Source organism: Gallus gallus, chromosome 9 (assembly GCF_016699485.2).
Source record: "Gallus gallus isolate bGalGal1 chromosome 9, bGalGal1.mat.broiler.GRCg7b, whole genome shotgun sequence".
NCBI lineage: Eukaryota > Metazoa > Chordata > Aves > Galliformes > Phasianidae > Gallus > Gallus gallus.
In genome coordinates this window covers 2,377,617-2,403,048 of record NC_052540.1, presented here as the reverse complement: position 1 = coordinate 2,403,048, position 25,432 = coordinate 2,377,617, and the positions used below count along the sequence as shown (strand labels likewise).

At 48.2% G+C, this 25,432-nt stretch overlaps 1 protein-coding gene and 1 long non-coding RNA gene across 2 annotated transcripts in view; one reads left to right on the top strand and one right to left on the bottom strand.

The window, feature by feature from the left end:
* The window catches only part of GPC1 (glypican 1), a 163,087-nt gene that overhangs the window by 80,483 nt on the left and 57,172 nt on the right, over window positions 1–25,432 (top strand). Inside the window, exon 2 of the mRNA NM_001305060.4 lies at window positions 2,345–2,503. Coding sequence (NP_001291989.1) covers window positions 2,345–2,503 — 159 coding nt within the window. The remainder of the gene's footprint in view (window positions 1–2,344; window positions 2,504–25,432) is intronic.
* Window positions 5,719–9,883, bottom strand: LOC121111500. Its single transcript, XR_005862352.1, has 3 exons — window positions 8,678–9,883; window positions 8,169–8,317; window positions 5,719–7,036 (listed from the first exon to the last, which is right to left on the bottom strand). It is a non-coding gene; the product is annotated as an uncharacterized LOC121111500 (long non-coding RNA).

Sequence of the window (25,432 nt, the reverse complement as noted above, 5' to 3'; positions counted from 1 at the left end):
TTTTGTCTGCTCATGTCACACTGTAATCATGTCACGCTGTAATTAGCACACCTCAAAACCTTGCTGCTCCTCCTTGGTGGCGGGTAGCTAGGGTGCAGCACAGAGCCCATCCTCTTGGGTACCTGCCTCCTTCTCAGGGCAGGCGTGGTTCTGCCCAGGCTGCAGCCCCCAGACATGAGGCCCCAGGCATGAGGCCGGCCCCAGGCTGCTGGCCTCCTGTTTTCTCCCTTTGTTTCTGGAGCGCAGTGTTTGCTCCCTGCGGTTCCAGACTTGGTGGGCACAGTTCTGAGTGGGGCTCTGCTCCGGGTGCCCCATGCTCCTGCTGGAGTTCGCTGCAGCCTGGAGAAGAGGGGCAGGAAGCCATTGCTGAGGCCGGGTGCAGTGTGCTCATGGCAGGTTAGCAGGGGCTCTCTCAGAGGGCCATTCCCAGCAGTTGGCCTTGGCTTGCCAAATTGTAAGGGGTTGTTGGTGGCTGAGGCTGAGCCTTCCAGTCTTGGTGCTGCTGCTGGCCAGCAGGCCTGGCAGGGCCTGTCACTGACAGGGATCGCTTCATCCTTGGGACAGTAATGGGAGTGCGGGAGAATGTTTGCAGCAGTAAAACAACAGCGAGTAAATGCTGATTCTCCTCAGAAAAACCATGGAAGCAGAAGTCAGGCAGAAGAGACCGGGCAAGAAGATTTTAATTTGCTGTGACGTGAAACAAAGCTGTACCTTGTAAAAAAATTCCAGCTGTCTGGGAGGAAACAGACAAGAGGAAGGCTTAGCACAGCAGCACACACTGCTGGTGTTTGCCTCTTGGTTCCTACGTGGGGCTGCTCGACTCATGTGGAGCTGCAGCACTGGCGCTGGGCCTGCAGCCAGTGAGACCCGCAGGCAGCGTGGCCTAGCAGTGCAGCTCCGGGTGCACTGTGGGGACTGTTCTGCCCCACAGCTGGGCAGCAGCAGGTCCTGGGGTACTCCTGTTCCTCTGGAACCTGAGCGCTCCTGAGCAGTCTCACTTCACCTGCTTGCACGTTGTTCTGGAGCTGTCTGCTGGCAGGGAACCCAGTGCCAGCTAGTGCAAGCTCCTGAATGTCGTCTGCCTCAAATGCATCAGCTACAGAGCTCTCCTGTCAGAATGGCTTCTGGGCTGCTAATTACGTGGCGTTGACAAGGGGAGGACACGTGCCCAGTTTTAAAGACCCTTTAACCTGAGGCATGCATTTGCTAAGGGCTCTGGGCTGGAAATAACTCAGGACTTCAGTGGGAAACTCTGGGACTGTGCAGATTCAGCTGTTGATGCACAAAAGATGAAACGGGATATTAAATATTTATCTAAGCTCTGACATCGAGACAGCAGTCCTGTAAAACTGCCAGCAAAATCACTGGCAGTCCCAGTAAATGCACATACTTTGCAATTGGTTTATCTCAATGAGTACTTGAAACAAGGTGGTTTTTTATTCTTTAAAAGAAATAACCATGATGTTTGATTTTGTTCAAATGAACACTTGTTGCTGGGCAAGGAGGAGTGTGAGCTGTGTTTTCGGGTGGAAGGAACTTCCATTCTGAAGGATATTTCAACTTAACGTCTGTCATTTTACCTTTCCTGTCCTTCCTTATAGTTTGATAGTTCCTTATAGTTATATAGTTCCTTATACCCTTGTAAAGGGTATATTCAATCAGTGCTTGTCATAGCAACTCTTTTGGGGGAGCGGTTGTGTTTCTTTCTGGGAGATAAGAGTTCTCATTGAAAAAAGAGTAAATGGGTAAATTTCAAAACGTGTGGAGGATAATTAGCCACCCAGATTCCACTGGTTTTCAGCACACCTCTGTATTTTGAAAACTTCTCCCTAATCTTATCTCTCTGGTTATAGAAATCCCTTCTCAGGATAGGGATAGGGCTTGAGGGGTTATTCCTTGTGGTTTTTTTGGGTTTTGTTTTTTGGCAAAGTAGTTTCAAACAGCTGTCCTAAGAGATGTGTGCAGTATTAAACTTGTATTAGTATTAGAATTGAAGACAATTAGTGTGTCATTTCATGAGAGACTTTCATGTCTTCTGGGCTCTGTCTAAGGCAGATGGGGTGGGAGATACTTGTGTTTCTTTTTTCCTTGCCCAGTGCATGGATTTTATTGTCTTCACTTTTCCTTCCCTCACATTCTTCTGTGAGGGCATCACATCGCACAGACTTCTACCTGTATTCAGACCAACTGCTATGCTAATGCAGAATAACTGCAATTAGTGAAGTAGATGCATAATGCAGGCCAGGTTATAAGGGAGTCATAATGTTTTTATGCTCAGGTCATCTGGGGTGAAATCCTTCCCTTTCCAGAGCTGGCTACTCAGCTGTGCTTTCTCTCACTTTAGGGGAGCACCTGCGAATCTGTCCGCAAGGCTACACCTGCTGCACCAGTGAGATGGAGGAGAACTTTGCAAACAAAAGCAGAAGTGAATTCGAAGCCATGATGAAAGAGGCGGGCCGCTCCGTGCAGACGATCCTAACAGCGCAGTACAGAAGCTTTGACAGTAAGTAAAACTGCTCTGTTCACCTCCTGCTCGTGTCCCAGTCACTGCAGTATTCATGTTCGATATGAATTCCTCTGCATCTTGTTCGGTAGTTTGTCCAAATGTTGACCTTCAATAGCAATTGTACCTCAGGCTGTGTTTGTGAAGGAACGAGTCATTTTGAGAACTCCGTTTCAGTGAGGCCGTTGCAGGAGGCTGGCAGGCACTTGTGCCATCAGACTGTGTCCTTTGGCACAGATGCAGCTTTTACAAGCATAACGTAATCAGGTCTTACCACAGCAGCATAACATTGGAGGTACTGATGTAAGACTTGGCATGGGAAGCTGAAGGCTACGGTAAAGGTGACTGGATAGTCCTCAGTAGATGTGGAGGGTCTAAGGAGTCTTGGATTTTTCTTATTTCTTCCATGTAGATTGCAATTAAAGAGTTGAGTTCCTGTTAGATGTTTATACCTTTAAGTTCTGCACAAACATATTCTCATGTGGTATATGAGAGCAAAGAACTTGGAGGCCATTGCACTTAAGTAGTGGTAGGCAGGCACGCTCTCCAAAGCACAGCATCCCTTGTAGTGTGCTAAGCAATGGCAAAGGATGGCTCTCTTACTTTTATTGTTCCCTGAAGAATACATTTTGTAGTGCACAGAAAGCCTCAAGACCTTGAAGGCCACTGGAAATAAATGGTTTATTAGCAAAATTGAGATGACCTATGATTCAGAGACTGTATCCATTATCAGATTTTGAAGAAGGTCAGGCATTTAAAATCACGGTCCTCCTAACTCTATCAGCAGTCATCATATGGAGTTACCATGAGAAGAATAGGAGTTGGAGAAAGAAGCTATAATAGCCAGAAAGGTGGAACTGGAAATTTCAAACAGTACATAATAGATCTAAAGAAATAAACCTGACCTTCAGGGAGCTGATAACCAAGATTAAGTGCTTTTGTACCGAATAGAAAGAAAAGGCAGTGCATCTCTGCAAAATGCATTGTAGCTGTGTGGCCAGGGTTGACCACGGCAAAGGCATTCTTTTAAAAGCTCAAAATTAATTGATTTTCACCTGCCTTAAGAAGTGATAGCCAAGACTTTCAAGAGAGCCTTCCAATGATGGTTGCTCAGGATGTCAGCTGAATGGGAACCGCTGCTGAGCACACTTGCCCCTCCAGCCTCTTGCAAAAGTTAGTGCAGAAGATCCACCAGCTTCAGCACCCTCTCCCTTCTCTGCCTCTTGTGAATCTTGGCTGGTTCATCTGGTCTTTATTTTTGCCCCAAATACTCAAAAGAACGGGCTTCTACCTGTGTCATGAAAGAGGGTGTAAGTCTTGATGGAAAGCTTTGAGGATTATGTTAGTGAAAGACTGGTTTAACTTAAGGGTGATGCTTTGGTGGATCAATAGTAATAACAGCAATAAGAGTAATGGTATGCAAAAAGAAGCATCTCAGAGAGGGATGCTTGTGTTGAATGCCAATTAGAGCTGTGAGAGCTTTCCTTATTAGTAGTATTTTAGAAAAACAGGCATTAATTCCTGTGGTGCATAGCCAAGTTTGTTGTTCTTGTTTCTGTTTTTTTTTTAAAGCATCAAACAATGCAAGTGTTCAATAAACAAAGCATTGCTGTAACAGACCATAATGCACAGATCATTAGTGTTTTGCAGTGGAAATAGCCTCACTTGAGCCCTCAAGGCCAGGAAGATGGTTCCTGCTCCCATTATACCTTTTTCAGTTTGATTAACTATGCTTGCAATCAATATAGAGCTTATGATTTATGCAAGACACCATTTTTTAAGAAGCATTCATCATGCTGTGTCTTAGTTTCAAGCATGAGTTTACCTACACTCCGTTTTTTGTTTTGTTTTCTTTAGCTGCTGTACAGCTGGTTTAAAATTAAGGTAGTGCTGCTGATGGGTCAGTGAAATCACAGTAACTGCTGCAGCAATGTAGTAGAAACCACCTATTTTCCAATTGATGTTAAACTTACACTAAACTGAGACGTTTTGCAGGTAGTGCTGTATGAAGCTGTTCAGTAGAGGATTTATTTTACTCTTCAACTCTCGAGTTATAGTCTCTCTAGACTAGAAGTAGACATTCTAGGCACTGGATGCTAGGTTTTGTTGCATTTTCTTATCAGCAGCTTCTGTGGCCAAGTGATTAAAGCAGAGACCTTCCATTGCCTTTGTTTTTGATTTATTCCTAAATCTGATGATGATGTGGTTCTCACAGTGCATGTGTGCTGAACTCTAGAAAGGGTTTTTCCTTTCCACTTTCCCCATGTCTGTGTTTGGCCTTTTAGGAGATAGTGCAGCTTAGGAGATTGCAGAGGTGTCAATGCGTGGCTTGTCTTCATGTTTGCAATTTGGTTTGGCTGCAGAAGGATGTAGCCAAACCAAACTGGCCCCTGGATGGGGATGTCCACCCCTCCTTGTAGTATTTGCATCCTAGAAGCCTCATTATTTATATATTCTTTGCTAGCAGGTGTGGCACACTGAACTGTTGGCCTGGAGCTATCTTCTTCAGATTCACCAGAGCAGATCTTACTTTTGTAATCTCACTGCTGATCGTGGCAATAGTCTCTACTTGCAAATTGCCCTGAAGCTCTAGCTAAAAAAATACCAAGCCGACAGCAATATACTTCTGAAGTAGTGTTCTCTGTGCTGGTGTTCAACACTTGGCTTCATGAGGTAATCCATCCTGCAGGTGGGGGTCTGCAAAGCTCCAGGTTGGCAGCAGGCCTCTTGTCAGAGCTGTATGTCTGTTGCACGATTATCATCTGTAGTTTTGGCTGCTTTTGGGACAGCCACTTTGTGTCTGAGAATGAGGTCTCCTTTATCTCATACAAAGTACTTCTAGAGAAATTGTACACATGAAGTGCAGATGATAGGTATAGACATGCATGTAAAACAGATCTGTGTGGAAGAGGACCCTGCAGTTTGACTTCTCTCCATCCGTAGCAGAGGACACATGCCTGCTGGGATGCCCTTCCCCCGGGATCTGCCAGAGCTAAATTTAAAGTTTAACAGCCTACAGTTTTGCTTGTCTGCTTACCGGAGCGTTGTTTTGCTTTAGTTTGGTTAGCAGGATCCAAGGCATCCAATTTGAGCTCTGTGTACAGTCATTGGTTTGCTGTTAACCTTTTAGTTGAAAGCACTGCTTTGCTCTACAGCCAATTGTTTTTAATTTAATAAGGAAAAAAAAGAAAAAAAGAAAGAAAAAAACTCACAGATCCTAAGTGTTGAAGGCATATGCTGGCTATGAGCAAGTGCTAGGGCAAACATGGAGGTCTGAGCAGGGCACTTCATTGGCAGGGCGAGGTGCACCGCTGCTCTGTTGGTGCTGACGTCCTGGGGTTCAGCTGGGGGCTGCAGTTGGGTTTGGGGAAGAGTTTGGGAAATGTGTCGTAGCCCTGTCAGTCCCAATATTGGAAACTTTCAGTATGTGATATAATGTGATAAGCAATGTACTCGGGCAAGCAGCTTTGCTCTGGCAGGGATTTCAGGAGGCGGCTGAGAGCTGCACCGGGCCCCCTCTGCTGGCTGCAGAGACAGAGCTCACCTCTCCGGTGCCATCACATCTTGTGCTGTGCCCAGAGTGGGTGACAAACATCGAGAGGGTTTGGGGGAACTTCCATAGGAAAATGAGCTTTTTTTTCCTGTGACACGGGGGCTGCAAGAAACAGGGTTGTTCCTCTGCCCCCTGTGAAGGCTCTCTTGTTGGGCTGCAGTCCTCGCCTGTCTCTGTCCTCTCCATTTTTCCCCACTTAAGTCACTGTTTAATTACATTGCGATACTGTGCCAATCGTTTCTTCTTCCTCGTTCTGATGCGTGTAGCACTCCCTGTGTGACTGCTGACCTTCAGCTGCGAGCCAGGAAATCTGGCCTTTCAGAGATTTTAGGAAATATCAACAAGCTGAACCAAAAATCTCTGCTTTTCTTCTGCACTGCGCAGCCTAAAAGCTGTTTGTTGTAAACTCTGGGATTTTTAAGCTGTAGCCATCAGTCACGAATTAAAACGTATGAACTTTATATGCAGGTGCCCATTGGAAAGCTGATATCACACAGAAACTTCCATCAGTTCAAAGGTTGGTAGCTGGAAATCACCTGTGTTGAAGCGCAGGCTGTGCAGCTAATTAACATGGCTCAAAAAGAGCTACTTTTTGACGGTTACGTTCTTCCTCTGAAAATAAGTCATTGTTTTAAATGTTACACGGCGGGGAACATCCTGGAGGCTGTTACGTGCTGGTGGCTAAAATCCCGGAGATTTCTAAAGGCTTCTTTTTTTAAAATTCAGCTTTGAATTTGCCAGAGTTTGTAAGGTACATTTATTTATCAGTGCTGGGAATGCTTGAGGGCAGTGGCTGGGAGGTTGTGCAGCTCACTCCTGCTGCTGGCTGCTAAGGCGGCACTGCAGAATCCAGGCTGGAATCTGAATGTGGGGGACATTTTACTCACTTAATGAGAACCAAACCTTGCCAGCCCAAAACTGTAAAGGCATCCAAATTTGATGGCTCACACACCGAAAGATCCAAGAGATGCAGGACCGCTCTGTGCAGGAAGTGGGTGACAATCAATCGAAGCAGTGCACAGCTGGACCACAGGGACACACAGTGCTTGCATCATGTAACTCCAGGGAGTGTTTTATGCACCTCCATGGCTGCCTGGCATGGCATTTGTCACCCAGAGGAGCCACCCATGTCCCCCTCATCCCTGACAGCAGCACCAGCTGCTCCCTGGAACCACAAATGGGACTCAAATCCATTTCCTTTGACCCGTAAGCCCCCAATTAGCCAGACTGCTCTTTTTGGAAGAGCCCTAATTGCTCTTTTTGTGGTAGTTTCCCCATGCCAGGGCCTTGCCTCTGTGGTTTGTGTGTGCAGGCTCAGTTGTGCAGGACAGCCAATGCCCTCATCCCCAGCAGACAGGACCATGGGCAGCAGCTCAGCAATACTTGTGACATGCCAGGGGTCATTGCAAACACGGGCCTTGCGTCGGCCTGCTGTCATCCTCATGGCTGAACATCTGAGCCAGCATCCAGTCCTCACCTCTGCTATGTATGTGCTCACCACTGCATGTTGCTGACAGCCTGGGGTGCAGGGTTTGCTGAAGCTGCCCAGCTCAGAGCACCGGTAGCTGTTCTGTTCCCTTGCTGCACGGTGCTTGGGCAATGTCAGTCTACAGAAGCCCAGTTTTCCTCAGCCTTCCCTGCAGGACTTGCCAAAAGTACTTAGAAAATGGGCTACACAAGGTGAACCCTTTGGCTCCCTTGATCTTCCTGCCCTTGGGGTTGGTTTGGGGAGGAGGTAGAAAGCGAGAAGAATATTCCTTGACCTGGAAGTAAAAAAGCGGGTTCCCTAGGTGGGTCAAGGATGGAGGAATGGATAGAGCAGGTTCCCTTGGCTGCCTGCCTAGGAGGAAGGCAACAGGTGCCCACATTTACCTCCTCCTTTGTTTCCATCAAGGAGCCACCTTAAGAAAGCGCTAGCACAAGGCAGGATGGGTGGTAGTCCTGCCATCATGCCCGCAGAAAGAAGATGCTTTCATGTGTGGTGCTGAGCCTCCCGCTGGGTATTTATGGTTTGCTGGAATGGGGTGCGGTGTCTATTGAGGCGCATTCCTGGGCTCAGCAAGATTAATCCTGACAGCTCAATGCCTTGGGGAGGCAAACACTTAGGCTCACCTGTAGCAGCTCCAGCACCTGGGCTTTTCTCTCCCCTTACAGCCACTTCTCTTCACATCTAATCTGCAAGGCTCTGTCGCATGCTGCAGGGCATATTGCAATGTACGTGCAGCACTTTGCTTAACAGATGGCACAGGCACAGTATTCTCCTTTAAAAAAGGATAAGAACAACACAAGTCAGTGAGGCTGGCTGGGACAGGAGCACAGCACTGGGCTGCCTGCTGCAGCAACATGCACACCACAAAGTGAAGAGCTGTTTTCGTCCCTGCACGAGTCAAGAGAGTAGAAAAGGTAGATCAGGCATCTCGGTTTCAACAGCTGTCACCGTATTTTGTCGCACACCAGAGAAAGCTGCCACTGCACTGAAAACAGGGAAATACACATCCCTGGGGGGACATGAAAGAAAGCACCTGCTCTTCCAAGATACAGGATGACACAGACGTATTTTGTGAGAAATTAGTGATGACCAGGTAGAATTCCAGAAAAATCATTGGCGGAGCTTATTTTACCATTGAGGAATCAATGCACGAATCTCTCCGAAAACCTCTGATTTCACCCAGTGAGCAGTCAGTCAGCCAAGCCTTTATGACAAGTGCTGCCTGCTGCCCTCACAATCAGATGGCATCCCGCAGGGGCTGGGGGGAGGCGGGCACTGAGGGTTATTCCCCACAGCTTGGCGTGATGCACTTCTCTGTTGCTGGTACTATGGGAGCACTGAGGGCTGCAGAGGCAAGGTGCTGTCCCACCTTACACATCAGCACACACAATAAGCTTGAAACTACAATTCTGAAATATGTGGCGTGTCCTGACACAGGAGGCTGTGCTATTTTGAGTGCTTCCAGATATTCTGTTCTCATTTGAGTTGATAGAAGTACCTTTGATCTCTTAACCAGAAATGCTTGCAGCAAATTGTTGATTCTGTCTTACTAGTTTCTGACGTATTGATGCAGCCAAGAAGCTTCTTGTTGCTGTAAGGCTCAACACGAGGGCCAATGACTTTGTTTAAAAAACAAAACAAAACAGATTTAGGTGAGTGGATTGCGGAGAATGTGCATCGTGCAATAGGTTTGCACCAGAGATGGGAACAGAGCCTGAGCCCCATGACTTCTGATACAGTTCTGGAGTGTCAGCAGTCCTTCTAGTCCATTAAATGCCGTTATTCTCTTCTTGTAAGAGAGCAAAACACTTCTAGTCATCCCATCTCTTACAAGGGTTCCTCATATTTCCATGCATTTGTTCTCAGCGACTTCCCTCTAAGAAGAAACAGGCAGTGGCTCTGAAGGCTCCTTTGGTCATTGGTGGGAGCGAGCTCTGTGCAAGGCCCCTTCCAAAGTGGAGGCAGTGATCAAAACCCTGCAGGAAGTCTGCAGCCAAGCTGTACGAATGAGTGCAAGGATGTAACAGAGCTTTTGGCACATGGCATGCTGTGTGATAGGGGTGTTGGGCTGACTTTTAGAGATCAGCATGGCTAAGAGCAGTACTAGTGGGAGCTTGAAGGTGCTCTGTGCCTACAGAAACTGGGCTGAGAACTGATTTATACATAGGGACAGTCAGAGGTAATCCCACTTTGGGGTAAAAAGAGACTAGATGCCTTCACTGACAAATATTTCACCTCTACATCTGCTATGGCTGCTTACAAATGCTTCCCTTCTCCCCTCTTTTCTGTTCTTACTTAATTTCCTCCCTTCAGTCCAGCAGTTTCTCAGCTTGAAAAGCACAGTTTGCATGCTGTAACGGGTGCCAAGCTTTATCCAGTGCTTCACTTCCCTTCCAGGCTGTGCCAGAGCGTTTTGATTCCATTTCTCATGTTTCCTGAAATTAGCCAGGTTAGTAGGGAAAAGAAATAAGGATTCTTTTTCTTCCTCAGAAGCACAATTTTATCAATTACCTCACTTTGTTTTCGCATACAGTGCTGGAAATATTGCCTCTGCTTGTTGTAACTACATCTCCAAGAGGGATGCATACATTTTGGCGTTGATTGCTACACCTGCTGCTTAAAACAACAGCTATAATCTCTTTCCCTGGATCAGCCTGTAAGAGCTGCCAGATGATAATCTGGAACAAAATTAATAGGAAAAATGATCATAAAGAGAGTCATGAAATTTGCTCGGATTTTCATTCTTATGCAAAGGTAATGGCTGTATTGTACAGAGGAGTTGCTGGAGCTGAATATGATATACTCACATGTTGAGAGGTAAACAGCTTGTTTACTTGGCGTGAGAGTGCCACAAGTTTGTAGTTAAATGTCGATGCTGCAAAGCAGTCTCCAGCTGTTTTTAAGCAGAAATGAAGCTCTGAATAAAGGGGAAGTTGGAAATAAAGCTGAACAGTTTTGCTTTGAATACTGGGGGCTTTGACTTTCTGCTTTTTGTTCCTGGTGATGTTTTGCAAGTAATGCATTAGCAGGCAACATGGGGAGACCACCTCCGCTCTTCAGTACAGGCACCCCCACGTTCCTCCTGGTCTGGAGCCGGCTTTGGTCTGCAGCTCAGTGGGTCGGCTGGCTGACCTGGGTCCGGGAGCTGTGTTTGTTGCAGCTTAGGGCGGGCACGGGGTCAGGGCTCTGCTGCTAACACTCTGGGGTAACTGAGCGGCTTCCTGCAGCGCCAGCAGTGGAGCGATTTGCTTGTGAAATGCAACCTCTGTTCTAACGCTGCTAAAAATGAACAAAAGTGCTCGAGGACTAACTGCTGCTCGTAGGGCAGCGAGCAAGCTTGGGGGGCAGCAGGCTGTGGGCAGTGGCTGCCTGTGCCAGCCGGGAACCACGAGCTCCCATCTGGTGATCACTGCCAGCAGCGCTCCCCAGGTCAGCAGCTGGTCTGCCTGGGCTGGCAGGGGGCAGAGGCAGGAGCTACCACCTTAGACGGGGCTGTTGTGGGTCAGGAGCAATGCATTTATGTGTGTGCACGTGTCCCCATGCAGCCTGTCCTCCCTGCATGGAAATACCTGAGAATAACACACGGCGATGATCTGCTTGCTCTGTGCTGCACTGCTGACATCTGAGGGCAGAAGCCTCCAGTTTGTCTTGGTTTGCTGTAGATCCCTGTTTGCACAATCCATCACGAGAACTCTACAAGTCGAAAGACCAAACAGATTTCTTGTGCAGCCTCAGCCCGCGCCTCCCGCTCTGGCATCGCTGTGCAGCGATGCTCCCCCTTTAATGATGTGATCCTAGCCTCTTTTTTTCCCAGTCCCCTGGCCTCTTGCAGGGCATATGATAGATGGTGCCTGCTGAATCATCAGCAGTTGTTTCGTAGCACGCTGCATTATTTACTGTACGGCAGCCAAATCCTGCACTCAGTACATAATTATTAATTTCCTCGTCGGCTAATTAAAGATTGTTTCACAATGCACACACATCAGGGAGCTGAATTAAGGGTTCGGGAGCAACCTGGATATTCTCATTCCCCCACATATCTCCATCACATAGGCTCTGCTTTGCGGCATGGAGGCAGCATGAGGCAGTGCCCGCAGCTGTGGGGTGGGAAGAGCACAGGGCCATCCTGCAAAGCACCCATCCTTTGCTTTTTCTCAGCCTCAGGGACAGTTAAGAAGTTTTGCTGTGTTTTTCCCCCCAAAATTCAGCCTTCAGCAGATCTCCCAGGTGGAAGATTGGTGCAGAACGCGCGTGGGACGTTTGCTGTAGCTGTGTTCTTACAGGTGCTTTGCAGTCTGCTTGCTGGAAATTTGCATCGAGCCGGGCAAGTGGAATCTTTAAAGATCTCTTTATTTGATCACCCCCTTATTGTTGTTGTCTAAAAGAGAGAAAATGACATATTTAGAGAGGAAAAGCTGTAGAGGAGGCTGATGTTTTTATTATGTGTTCCTTCAGTGTTTGGCACAGTGTGCTTGAGAGTTCCCAGTGCTATCCTAGCGGTATAACAGATGCGCCTTGCGAGTGGGATTGTATTTTTGTACTTCAGATGTTGCAGGTGAACGGGTACAGACTCAAACCACTACCCCCCAGAAACAGCTCTTCTTCGTAGTGCTCTTTAAACTGGATAAGTGTTTCTGCTGGAGAGTTAAGAAGTGTGTTTTTAAAGCTGATGCCCAGAAGTTCTCCGGCTGATGAGCAGAGGTCCTGAGTAGGAGTGCTCTTTCATTACCAAGAGTTTAAGTGAGCTGTAAATATAGGTTACGTCCTTGTGCACGTTCAGAGCATCATGAAATATAATTAAAACATTCTGGGCACTGCAAGCATAGGAGCAACATAAGAAATAAACATTTGACCTTTCTTACCTTTGCTCGGCAGTAAGCAGTTGCTCTCTATGCTTCCTGCCTGCATCACTTACTGTTCTGGCTTAAACACAAGAGAGAAGCACCTACTGGGCGTGCTGGAGGAGCGCTCACAGTTCAGTACTTCTAATGCCTGGACTTTTTTCTTCTCTAGAAGGTGCAGTGGAAAATGCCAAGCTGGAAGCTAACAACTACCTTTAGTTACATAGGACAGTATCATTATGAACAGGAGAGAGTTTGGAGCCTGCTGTTATTTCTTTTTTTCTGACAAGAAAACAAAACAAAATGCTAATGGAGAAATGTTGTGTCTGAAACACTTCTAGTTTATTTCTGGCCGAGGAAAACACTACGCATGTATCACAGCATGGGGGGTCAACCTTACAAGGTACCGTTCTTTGTTATATGAGTCCATCACTACTGAGCTCAAAGCATGCCCGTCGGGCTCGCAGTGCTCTCGTTGCTCTAACCACTACTGTAAGGCTTCCTCCGGACTGTTTCCTGCCCTGTTCTTGCCTGCAGAGCAGTGGCATCTTGGGGCACCTCTGCTGGGCTGTTGGTGGGAGAGGTGCCCCAGGGCCTCTGAAGGCATGGAGTGAGCAGCGGGCCCCATGCCTGGGATAAACCTGCTGCTTCAGGAGCGTGCCTAGGGAAGCAGAGCCTGCCCGAGGACATACCGCATCCAGCCACCGCTGAAGGGCCAGTAGCAGCCAAAATGTGGCAGCAGGAATCAGTGTCTGTTACTCCAGAGGTAAGCACTGCCTGCAGTAGGCACAAATGAGTGCCCCAAGTAGAGGCTCTGGAAACAAATTGGCTCCCAACAGCTCCGCGTGTTCCTAAACGAGCGGGCACACTGCTGGGCCCACGGCCCTTCCTACGGAGTGCAGAGCCTCTCTGCTGGGGTGTCAGCATGGCACGTTGCAGGGATTTGGTACACGGGCGTCTGAAATAGCTGGAGGGGTGCTCCCTTGGCTGCTGAAGTGGGCACAGCGTGGGAAAGGGGAAAACCACCTTGAGACTTACGGTAAAGAAGCTGGAAAGGCAGGCTGTTAACAGGCAGTGCCTCCTGGGCATCAGGGTTGGGAATTTTGCTGCTTTGCAGGCTTCTCATTTACAGATTCTGTGCAAGGTTACCGCGCTTGGAAGATGAGGGCAGCTTAACACCAGGAGAATGTATAAACAGCCCATAGCCAATCACACTTGCACAAGCTCAGTTCTGGCTCTTTAGAGGCAAAATCCTGGGCATTGGGGAAGACACTGGCAGCCAGCAGTAAGCGTGGTAAGCAGCAGTCGTGGGCATCCATGGGTCTGGGTTATGTAGGCAAAGGGATATTTCTTGCAAACATAAAGGCACATTTAGAGGAGTGATATCCAGAACTCCCTCAGCATAGTTTAGATTTGGTCTGTTTCCATTAAAAAAAAAAAAAAGTGCAGTGATTAATTTCCTTTAAAAGGACAGAAGGGTTTGGAGTCTGTGCTGCCGTAGAACTTGCAGGTCTCTACGATGCAGTGCTTTTTTAAAGGACAGGCATTGCTGATAGCAGAGCTATCCGTGCAGCCCACATGGCTGAGTGCCGGGTCGCAGCGTGCCGGCGGAGCTGTCGTTGCTGTAATTGGCTGTCTGATGTTTGTGTGTTCTGCACCGAAAGCCTCCCGAGCCACGCAGGAGGCCAGCAGCCACCAACAGCACGTTTCAATCTTTTCGGTCTCCCCCGCAGTCAAAATGCTGCAGTAAATCTTTCTAATTATTTCACTCGAGTTTTGTATGTAAACCCAGACGTTTATCTCTAGAGCTGCAGGTTTGGGTATTTCATAGCAGCATTAAACTAGAAATAGAGTACGTTTTCTCCGTACTTTCAGAGATTTGCAATGAAATGAAACAATCTGGAACCTAAAATCAAATGCTGGAATTTTTTTTCTACTGATAATAGGGATTCACTGGGTCAAGCTCAGCCGATGAAATACCTCACTTTCAGGTTGCTGCTAACAGGCAATTCAGGGGGAAGCAGTCGCTCTTTGAACTCCGAATTCTGTTTTAAGAACAAAATTACTTTGCAACGCTGTAAATGAGCAAAACTAATATCTACGGAACAAACGGTGATTTCTTCTGTACAAGAATTGCAGATCTGATGTTCAGGAACAATGCTCATGTTCCAGGGGCCCTGCATTGCAGATGTGCTAGCGAGGTGATGTTGCAGACAAAGTGGACAGTGCAAGGCCAGACAACCTACGTGATCCCACACGGGCAGCTCCATCCCTCACACCCCCAGCATGCAAACGCGATGCTGAATTCGGACACCAGACGTAGGCCTCCTGTTTTTAACATCCTGCAGTACCACCAATTACAGAAATCCACCTAAGGGGATGAAGATGCATTTCATGTATGCGGTAAATAATGAAATATTAATCTGAATCTGAAAATAGATTTTTTTTTTTCCTCAGCTCCCGCTTTAGGGAAGCTAAGTGGTCAATTCCCAGACAGAACGATGTGGCTTTTAAGTGACGAGCATCAAAGACCGCCTGGTTTTAAAGCTGTTGAAAAGACATTGGGAACGTTCAGGTAGTTAGCTTTGGATGATATAATACTCGGCTTAATTTAAATCCTGTAAAGACTGAACTAATGCATATATCCTAAGAGGTAATTACTTTGAGGAAGTGGAAAATACCATCTCTTCTTCATCCAAAGCGTGTGCCTGGGCTAACAGTGTGGAATAGCGTTTTGGGGTTACCCCGGGCTCTTCAGTGGCCGTGCAGGAGAAGCTCTCATCTCGCCCTGGGTGCAGGAGAAGCAAGCAGCCCATGTGCGCAGTGTGGGCTGCTGGTGCCACGTGTCAGCAGCTGCTCTGCCTGCAATGAGCTGCCCGGCTCACAGGCAGGGTTGGGACAGCGAGCCGTTGTTTCTTAGGCAAGTGGGGTACTGCTACCTCGCGGCAGGCTGGCTCTGTCTGCTTTGGGGGAGCTCGGTGTTCCAAACAGATGTCGCTGTTTGTAGGCAGTGTTCAGACAGGTGCCAAGTGCAGAGGACAGCAGCCCCACTGCTCCTGGTGCTCCGTGAGCGGGAGGCTGGGACATGGGCATGTCTGTAGTCAGGGTTGGGCAGAGAGCTGGGAGAGTCCCCAAGGAGGATGGAATGTTCCCTCCCATGGCGGGCAGGCTGTGTGGGTGTGGGCACTGTGGGCGGTATGGCACGGCTGCCCAGCCCCAGCCAGGTGCTCAGGGAGGTGCAGAGGGCAGGAGAAATCTATCTGCTGCTCTGTAGGAAAAGCAATCGGGAGCACGGAGCTAAGTAAGAGATTTGGTAGGTTCATTTGCAGAGGCTTTTGAGAATGAACCGAGCTGAAGTAACGCAGAGCATGCCGAAGGACTTGTATCCTGGAGCTGCAGCTGAAAGCTGCTGACAGAGCTGTGTGGACAAAAGGGAATGAGGACGTGATTTTTTAACTTATCTCATTTCCTCACCCTTGAGCAGCGTGAGACTAAATCAAAAGGGGAGAGGTGGTCCCGAAATGAGCCCCCGAGCCACAGCTGTGGGACTCTCAGGACTGCTTCCCTGCTTCACTGAAGATGTCCTTTGTGATTTTAGGGACGCGGTGCAGGTTCAGTGCCAGAAAAGTCATGGGGCAGCTAATCCCATCTATCTCACTGGCAGGCCCCTAAATATCCCTGATGTTCTGAGCCCAAGACTGTAATAGGACTTTCCCAGCTCCCGCAGGCATTATTAAGACAGATAGACTAAAAAAGAGCGCACATCCGTTAGTAACAACAGCTATATAAGGACCTCAGGTGCTCTTTATTATGCATGGAAGAAGTGGGATGGAGGAAGGCTAACATTATGTGTTAAAAATAGAGATTAGCTCTGTTAGAAAGGGGCCATTGAGAATTAAGCAGCAGCCAGGAGAAATCGCATAGAGGCGTTGCTGTAGACATGCCTCTGCTCCATTTCTCTTGTCTCTCGTTTCTCTGTATTCCAAAACGAAGTGACTGTTTCCTTGCAGAAGGCCGTGAACCCAGGAATCAGGCTAACTACCTGCCTGTACATAATGAGGGAGAAGCTGAAGTACATCATCATTGTCCTGAGAGGTAATTTCCAGAGCTAAATGGTCCCACATTTGTAAATGTTCATCTTTCGGAGCCGTTCATTTACTGCACTGTCTGTCATTGCCTGGGTCAGTAGAACGCACGAAGGATCAGCTCAGTGCTTCTGTGCCTCGTGTCAGAGCTGGGTAGCACAGCTCATGTGCTCAGCAGCATCCCCGTTCAGAGCTCTGCAGCCCGCCATACCCATGGACACCAAGGGATGCTCGGGGTGGCCCACGGCATGCACAGTAATTGCAATTAAAAGGCATTTCCTAAGCTTTGAAGTGCTTGCAGTGATGGTATTTGTAAATGGATTTCACTTGACTTAGGCATGCTGGGAAGATGAAACTGAAAGTCTCTAGGAAGTAAAGCTTTCTGTATTCTTTACAGTCCAAGGATGTTTTGGGTTAAGAGCTGTCAAATGCCTGCACCAGGAAGGAAACCATGTGCAGTCAGGTCTCTTTACGCACCACTGCTTTGTGGGGTGTTTTTCTGTCTTGTTTCCATATACTCTGAGAAATAATAAAATGAAGGAGACGATGAATTTAGCTTTAATTCTGGAAACAAAACGGGGGTGATCTTAATATTTTCATTTGCATTCACTTCTTCTAGCCGTTCAAACTGCAGTAAATTATATGCAGTTCTATCACACTATAACCTTATAAAGTGGAGTTGTATGCAAAGATTTGCAAAGCACCCACAGCACAAGCTATATAGACTTTATTTTTTTTTTTTTAATAGATGCAGAAATCAAGCCACAGTGAAAGTGTCAAAAAATAGTCCTTGAAATATTTCCACTTCCAGCTTGGAAAGCAATAACGGTTCTACCGCTGCTAAGCCCAAGCCTGGCAAATATTTTTCTGTCATTAAAATAAGCATTTCCCAATGCTATTCCCTTCCTGTCACACCGAGTATTGGGCTATAATTCTCCCCAGTGCTGTTTTTCTCTGTGAGCAGGTGGAGGGGTCTAGACAGGCTGTGGTTTGGAAGGACTCCTAGCTGTGTCCCACAGGTGTATAGGTTTGCTGTATGGAGCTCAGCGGGTGTGTGGTGGTGCTGTCTCCTTTGCTGTTGGTTTGAGGTTATATATCCTGCTCTTTGCTTTTGCAAATAGTTCGTTGGAGCCAGTGGGAGTAGTTGTGTGCTTAAGGCAAACAAGGTTTGCTCTTAATGTAACAAAATAGCACGCTTACAGATTTGAATTGATGGCTCAAGTGGATGAAAGTACCAAGAAGTACCTACAACAGTTAGCTGCCCACAGATTAGAACCGCCATGCCCTCCAACCCTCATTGTAACCCCATCTATTTTTCACATATTTCAGGAGAGATATCGTTTCGTTTACATTAGCATGAATGATGAGCGTTGATCTGAGATGACAGAGCAATTTAAAACTGGCAGTAAAATGCTGAGGTAATATCTAAAATGTGAAATGTCTCATTCTTTTAGGAGAGGTGAGACAAAGAGCTTAACTGCACCTTTCTTCAGTCTGGTTTTTGCCAAGCAGGGCTGCTGCAGTTTTGGAGCCCGTGTTCTGTTCGCACTGGCTCCAGTTCAGATTGAAGTCAAGGCCCAGACCTCGCTTTCTTCCCTGTAGCTTCACCAGGTGTGTATGTGTCAGCAGAACTCAAACCAAAGCTGTTAACAAGGCCTTCAGCCCTCCTTTTCCTGGAGCTGTTAAGGCAGCAGGGCAGTCCCAGGAAAATCGGGTCTCTTAGGCAGTGCGGCTGCCTCTGTCTTCAGGACGGGACGGACAGCTGTCCCTTCCCTGAAAACACAGGTGGCGTTGGGGCACAGCTGGCACGGCTCCGACTTTCAGGAGGCTGTGCAACTTTTCATTCCAGGCTCTGCTAAATGATCTTGGCCAGAAATATCTGACCAGATGGCATTGGAGCTGCCTTCCCTATAAGATTATGAAGTGCCACTATTTACAGTCTCAGCAGCTGGAAGATGATGAAGTACTGGTGCAACTGGTCACTGCCTTTCCGAGCTCATTTTCTTGATACGTTGGGAGTCCTTAGGCTTCTCGTGATCGCATCTTCAACTTAAATATGTCATTGTTTGTTGGCTACGTGGCGTAGCTGTGAAATGAGTGTGATGCTGCATCCTCAGCTCTTACTCTTCCTCCTGCCGTCTGTCATTCCCTGTCCTTCATACCTCTGCGTTTCCAGTAGCATACCAAATGACACTGAGCTTTTCTACGGGAGATGACGCAATTAGTTTGTCTCAGGGGCTTAATGGCAGCAATATGCGATGTCTGAAAATATCTGCCTCTGCTGGAATCCTTTGAAGTGGAAATGGAAAATACAGTGTTTACTGGCCCACTAACCCTAGTTAAGCACAGAGCACACCAAGTTTTAAAGGGGTTTTAGAGGATCAGAAATTGGTTTCTCATTAAGCATTCCAAAGAACACTTTGCAGATATGTTTTAAAAGACATCCCTTATCCGTGTACACATTTGTTTGCTGCTGGTGATATTCTCTGCACCGTAACTCTGCTTGCACTGTGCAGCTGGGCATAAATCTCATTTTTAGGAGCCCTGATGATGTTACATTTCTTGACTTCCTAAGATAACGGAAAATGGGATGCTTTGGGGTAATCCAAAGGCACGTGCAATATAAGGGCATTGAGAAGAGTTGCAGAGGGCTTGTTAATGCAAGTCGACCTAGTGGCTGAAGTGCCAGCTCCTTATTTTGTTGCAGAGGTGACCTGAAATGAAAGCCTGTTGCAGTTGTGCTGGCCAAAATGCCCATTTGAACTTCAAATCAAGGCATGAGGATCTTGATAGGAATGAGTATCAAGTTGGCCAGCATTCAGGAGAAGGTCCAGTCCTGGCAAATGGTGTTCTGGCCAGAACCTTCCCTTGACATACCTGGTAGTGAGGGTAGAAGAGTGGCTGGGGGAAGCTGATCAGAAGGTGGAGGAGGTGAGTGAGAGCAAATGGCAGAGGTTATAGAGCAAAGCCCAGCAGGTGGGGGGTGGTGGTGGAAGGGGCTGGTCATGGGCAAAGCTGGGAAACGGGCAGGAGAGAAGGGAGTCCCTGGGTCAGTCACTGCTGAGTAGTGCGGCAGCTTGTAACCCTGTAGTATTACTGCAGTTGTGGTTGTTACTGATGGTAGGGCATGCCAAGGCAATACCAGACTCTTTAGAGGTCCTGACCCCCATCCTCACCCCTGCGGCTCATCCCCTACAGCCAGCCTAGCCCTGTGCGTGACCTAAGGCAGAGCTGGGCAGAGGGGAGAAGAAAAGCAAGCTTTAAATATGCAAGCAGTGATTAATTCTAGCTGTGTTTGAACTGATTATGGAGGGAAGGAGGAATCAAAGCTGGGATTAGAGGCTTAGCAAGCCTGAGTGCATACTTGAGCAGCTACTGTTCTCTTACAACCCTGCTGCACTTGGGTACTGCTGTGCTGGTATTGTGCCGCTCTCCCAAGGCACCTGCATCAGTCCCAGTGGCTGCACCAAAAGAAAAGAGCATCTTGGTTGTTTCTGGCTTTTTCATCCTCTTCTCCCATGGCCCACTGGAGACAGACTTGCTTATTTCCTAATAAGCTTATTATATTTTGCTATACTCACTGTATTTGGCTGATTTTTTGCCTGTTCCTGGATGTGAGGGATTGTGATTTTGTGTGCAGGTGAAATTTCAGGTGTCCAAAACAGTTCCTTGAGGAGATGATAGTCATTGGCTGCACCCGTAGCTCATTGGCATGCTCTATCTCTGCATTACTTCTTAACACTTTGTGTTTGGAGTTGGTCCCTTCAAGGCAAGAGGTGATAGCAGATAGAGGTCCCCAGGCTTTACTTGCTTCCTGCCCTTATTGTAAGGAAATTAATCATTGTCGCATTTGATCTTTGCTGTTTGAAAGTAGCTCTTTATCAAAAAAGTATTGACAAAAGTTGATTAGGAGACATTTGCTTTAACAGGTACATGCCAATTAACTTTGTGTGCGTGTATTGTTACATTCTGAAGAACGACAGCAGTCAGTCTTTTCTGAGATGCATAAGATTTCTCCAAAGTTGGCCCGAAAACTTTAAAATGTTGCTTAAATAGGATCAAGAATCTTGGAAATAAGATATCCGCTGTAAGCTTTGCATTGTTGCCTCTCATACCCTTGCATGTCTGTTTGTCAAGCAGCATTTCATAATCTTCAGTAAGCCCTGAAGGGTACTTAGTTGTTGTGGTTTGACTTAATATGATCTAAAAATGGCTAGTAATAAATCCAATCATTTCCATGTAAAGGAAATGGAAGATTGGACTGGGAGAGCTCTTACACCTCACTCGGGGAATGAGCCAATAAATCCAATATATTTGTTCAGCCCTGAAGTACCCAACTTAATTTGGTGCTTGGGGGGGGGGGGGAATTAAAAAACCCAAACCTATTTATGCCATGCAGTATGTCAATAACAGGAGCCAGGTCTGAGGCTGCACTGCTGAGAAACGGGGTTTGGCGTGATGAGTTCTATGCCGGGGACACGCGAGCTGAAGGGAAAGCAGAGCCGTCTCCTGAAGGCTGCTGCTCCTCTCCGGGCACCTGGCCAGCCTCCCTGTCTGCCGAAATGACTGTAATTTCCTGAATTGTCCAGAGCCAAACTTCCACTTCCAAAAGGACAAATTAGGCCGTAGGAGAATCGCTTGTCTTTACAGCTGATGACAAAGTGCTCCCAACTTAGAGGTTGGCCTCACCTTTCCCTGATTTTATAGAGCTCTTATTGGCAAGTACTAGTCTTGTTATGGCTTAATCAATATTAATCTCAGTTGGAAGGATACTTCTGGTTGCTAATTGAGATCAGGTTCAATTCCATCTCATCATATTTGCTGTATAATTATTAGATGCTTTACATCATGTCAGAAGAGTCCTGGCTAACAGCATGGGCACAGCGTTCCCATATGCCAGCAAGACGTGCAGCACTGAAATGCAAGCATTTGTGAATGTGTTGCTGTCTGTGTAGGCTATAGTTCACCGGAGTTCTCCAAAGCACCAAAGATTCACATGAGCTGCAGCAGCTCTGCTCTTTCTCTTACATACGTATTGATGCTCTCTCATTTGTAGCTTAGCTCTTCTCAATACTTAATTGTGATGATTCGGCTGGATATTTCTGGTAGGTAATGAGTCCGTTATAACTTTCTTCGCATGTTTTTGATCAAATTAGAAACAGGTCGCTGAGGGAGCAAAAATACTTGATGTGCACCATCTCTAAAATATCTGTGATGCGAGAGATGTATATGTAAGAAACAATATCTGCCTGCAACTACTTCTTCTCTTCTTTGAACAAAAGAAGCCCCAGCAAAGCGCAGGGTGTCGCGCTGCCCAGCTGTCTGCGTGCCACATGCAGCAGAGATCATGCGTGCTTTCATTATCTGATCTCATCTGACCATCTGCGTATCACAGGCAACTTTATTCCACACAGGTGTTGTTGAAGAACCCCCCTCTCCCTCAGCAACATGTGTTTCCTGGGAGGCACCCGCACCCCTGCTGCGTGCGCTGCACCCCAGCTGTCAGATTTGCAGCCCCAGCCCGGTTCTGGGCTGCGTGTTTCTCACAAGCAAAGCCAGATCCGCCGCCGCTTCGTGCAGATGGCTCAGACACCTGTGTGAGCTTGCAGCTTCGGCACTGTGCAGTGGCAGGGCCTGGCTGCAGGAAGCCCGGGCTGGAAATGCTGTCCCAGGAAAGCCGGTCTGCTTAGTTTCACATGGCCATGCCATGGTTAGCTGTTACCTACCTAGCTGTTACCTGGGCCGGCCCACTCTTTGGTGCTCCTGCGTGCCTTGCTGCTGCTGAACCCATTAGGGAGCTGTCTGCAGTCTGTGCGGTGGGGCTGTGGGTGCAGTGGTGGGAGTGCAGTGCCTGGGCTGCCCCGGCTGTGTGCCGTGCAGGCAGGGCTGGGTCAGTGGGAGCCGCGTCTGGCCGCGCTCCTGGGGGTACGTGCTGTATTTTTAGAGCTGCGTATTGCAACATGTGCAGATTTATTAGAGCTTGCTAATTAAAATTGCTGCAGTGACTGCTTGTTACTATATCTGACCGAACGCCTCCGCAGGCAGTTGGAGGAAAAACCAGCGAAAGCCACAGCGCTGTGTGAAAGCGGGTCGGTGGCTGAGCCCAAAAGCAGGCGCTGTGAGCGAGGCGGGTACATGTGGGGTGGCATCGCTGCTTCTGCCTTTCATCTCAAGGCTTTCTTTAGAGATCTTCTGTTTTCCTTTTTGTCACACGTATTTTTGTACGCACACGCCCAGGATCCATTTTTATTTCCATGCTATTGATCCAGGTGTACGGCAGACGGCATCGATTCCTGCCTGTATGTAATACATACTCATTAGCAATGCCATCAACCTCTGGGAGCAGCAAGAACATGGCGCGCTGCGTCTGTAAAGGAATGGGAGCAATTTTCTAGGATGAAATCTAGGTTTAAGAAGGAATACAGGTTTTTACCCTCACAATTAATGCATGGTTTAAGCTCCTTCGCTTTCCAATGGCTGGCTGCAGCCACAGCCTTTCCCTCTGGCAGAAGGGTTGTCTGTAGGCAGCTGACCCTACGAGGTCACCCACGGGCTCCACACAAGGTTCCATCCTGTCAGCCCTTGCCCACAGCACCAGGGTGCTGGCAGCAGGCTGCCATGGCCACCGCCGCCTCTCACTGCCTCCTCAACAAGCAGGGCTTTCTGCTGCACTGCTTGCAGCCATGTGGGTTACTGACGGTAACCATAAAAGCTACAGCAGTTTTAGACATCAAAGATACCGGGTAGCTGGAGGTTTGGGGTTTTTTTTTAAAGCATGCTGTTACAGTTTTTAGTGTTTTACCTTTACTGCTGGAATGAGAAATATTTGGTCATCATCCAATGAGAGCAATGCACTCATCTGAGATTTTTCTGAAGAGGGAGCAAATTTAATCTCTTTCTCCTTTGCAGTCGCTCTGCTAATTGCACTCATTCTGCACAACCACATCTGATAGTGAAGACTCCTTTCAGGATCCTCATCCTTCTTGCTTCTGGCTCTGGGTTTCTCTTTGCTTTCCTCTGCACTGGAGCATGAGCTAGCTGGGGTTATGAAAGCCCCCAGGGTCTTCCTCAGCAGGCCTGGCAAAAGGCCTCTTTGGGACATCTGCTTCATTCAGGTCACGCTTTCATTCTTCTGAAGTCCACTGTAATTACTGTTTGTGGTAGGCAGCTGCGCAGGAAAGAGAAGCGAGGAGACCTCTCGCTGTCAGCTTTCAGGAGAACGGGAGGAGATGGTTCCTTACGGTCTGCTACACTGCGGTGCTGCTGCATTGGAACAGGGGTGTTGAGGTCTGTCCTGTCAGAGGTCTGGGATTGCAGGGCTCGGTGCTGCGGGGCGGGCAGGATGCAGCCCTTGCTGGGAGGCAATCCCTGGGAGCAGAGCAACCGGCTGGCCTTCATGGGGCCTGCTGCGGGCACGGGACGAGGGACAGAAGCGTGCCTCAAATATTAGGGCTTGCTGCTCTCCTGGTGGCAGAAGGAAAGACAAGCGTCTGCCAAAGCCTTCAGCACTGAACAGCCCCAGAACGTCCCAGAAGTATCGCTGGAAATCCAACTCCTGCGGTGCAGCACAGCCCTGCACACATGGTTCATCTCGAGGTGCTGGAGCACTGTGGGTGAGGACATGAAGCGTTTGGGACTGTTTGTCTCACAGCTGTGTCATGTTTAAGAACCCTTCTTTCTCACAGCCCCCGGCCGTGTGCCAGAGCTGCACGGAAGGAAGGGATGCGTCCGGCCTCCCCTGGCAGCTCAGGAGGCCAGGCGGTGTGAGGTGCTGAGCAGGAAAATACCTGTCAGGTAACGGGGGCTCTGCACAGCTGTGCACGCACCAGGGAGCTGATTCTGAAGAGGCAAAATAAAGTGCAGAGCGTAGGGAGAAGAGGGAGGGGGAAGGGAGCGTTGCAGGAAGGAAGCGCCAGACGGCTGTGAGAGGAACAAGCACAGATCTGAGGATTTACCTTATGCCTTCTGCAGGGATTTCAGAGCTGCCTCCAGGCAGTGCCGGATGTGCAGGAGGAGAGAGGAGATCAAAAGGGGCTGAGAAAAAGCCCTCACTTGGCCTCCTCCATTGCAAAGCGTGACCTGTGTGCTGGAGGGGGAGAGCCAGGTGTGCAGCCTGCTGCCTGCATGGCTGGTGGGCCTGCTCACACCGGGCTCTTCTGGGAGACAAAGAAAAGGCTTTTTTCATGGCCCTTTTTTTTTTTTTTTTTCTGTTTAGGTTTCTTGTTATTTCCACATAAAGCACAAAGATGTGGTCTGAGTAAGGCTGAGCAAACAACTTGGGAACAAGGCGTGGAAAGGCTGGCTCTGTGGGACAGTGGGTGTCTTTGGGGCAGCACTGGGCCTTGGAGGCAGGGACAGAGCAGCCCTGAACCAGGGGCAGAGACCAGGATGGCTCGCACAACACCCTGCCATACATACACTGACACATCACAGGGTGCAGCAAACACCCTGCAGTGCCTGCCCTGCCATGCAGCGCCTGCCCTGCAGTGATGCACTCCACCACCATCCCAGCCCCATCCTTGGGCTGTGCTTTGACTTGAAGCAAACGGGTGAGGTGTTACCATATAGCTGGCATGGTTAAAAGTCCAAGTAGTTACTCCCTGTGGAATTTTGTGCTGATGCCATGCTCCAGTCCTCCTGGCTAGCTGTGACAGCCCTGCCTGCCATCAGCTGCCTGGGAGCAGCAGCTTGGTCAAGCCTCATGTGCTGCCTGTGGGTGCAGCACACGGCTGGGTGTCAGGAGGGGGCTGCCCCCACGCAGAAGCAAGATCAGAGCCTGCTAAGCGCTGCTTTTTAGAGATCATTTGTCAGCAGGCCTGAAGTTATGGAATATTTTGGTGAACCCAGGAGAAAAAACCACATTGGAGGTTTCTGCAAACACACTTGTGTTTTCAGCTGCAAATTGAACATTCCAAATATTAAACATTTGGGCCAAACCCCGGAGCGCTGCTGCTTGGAAGC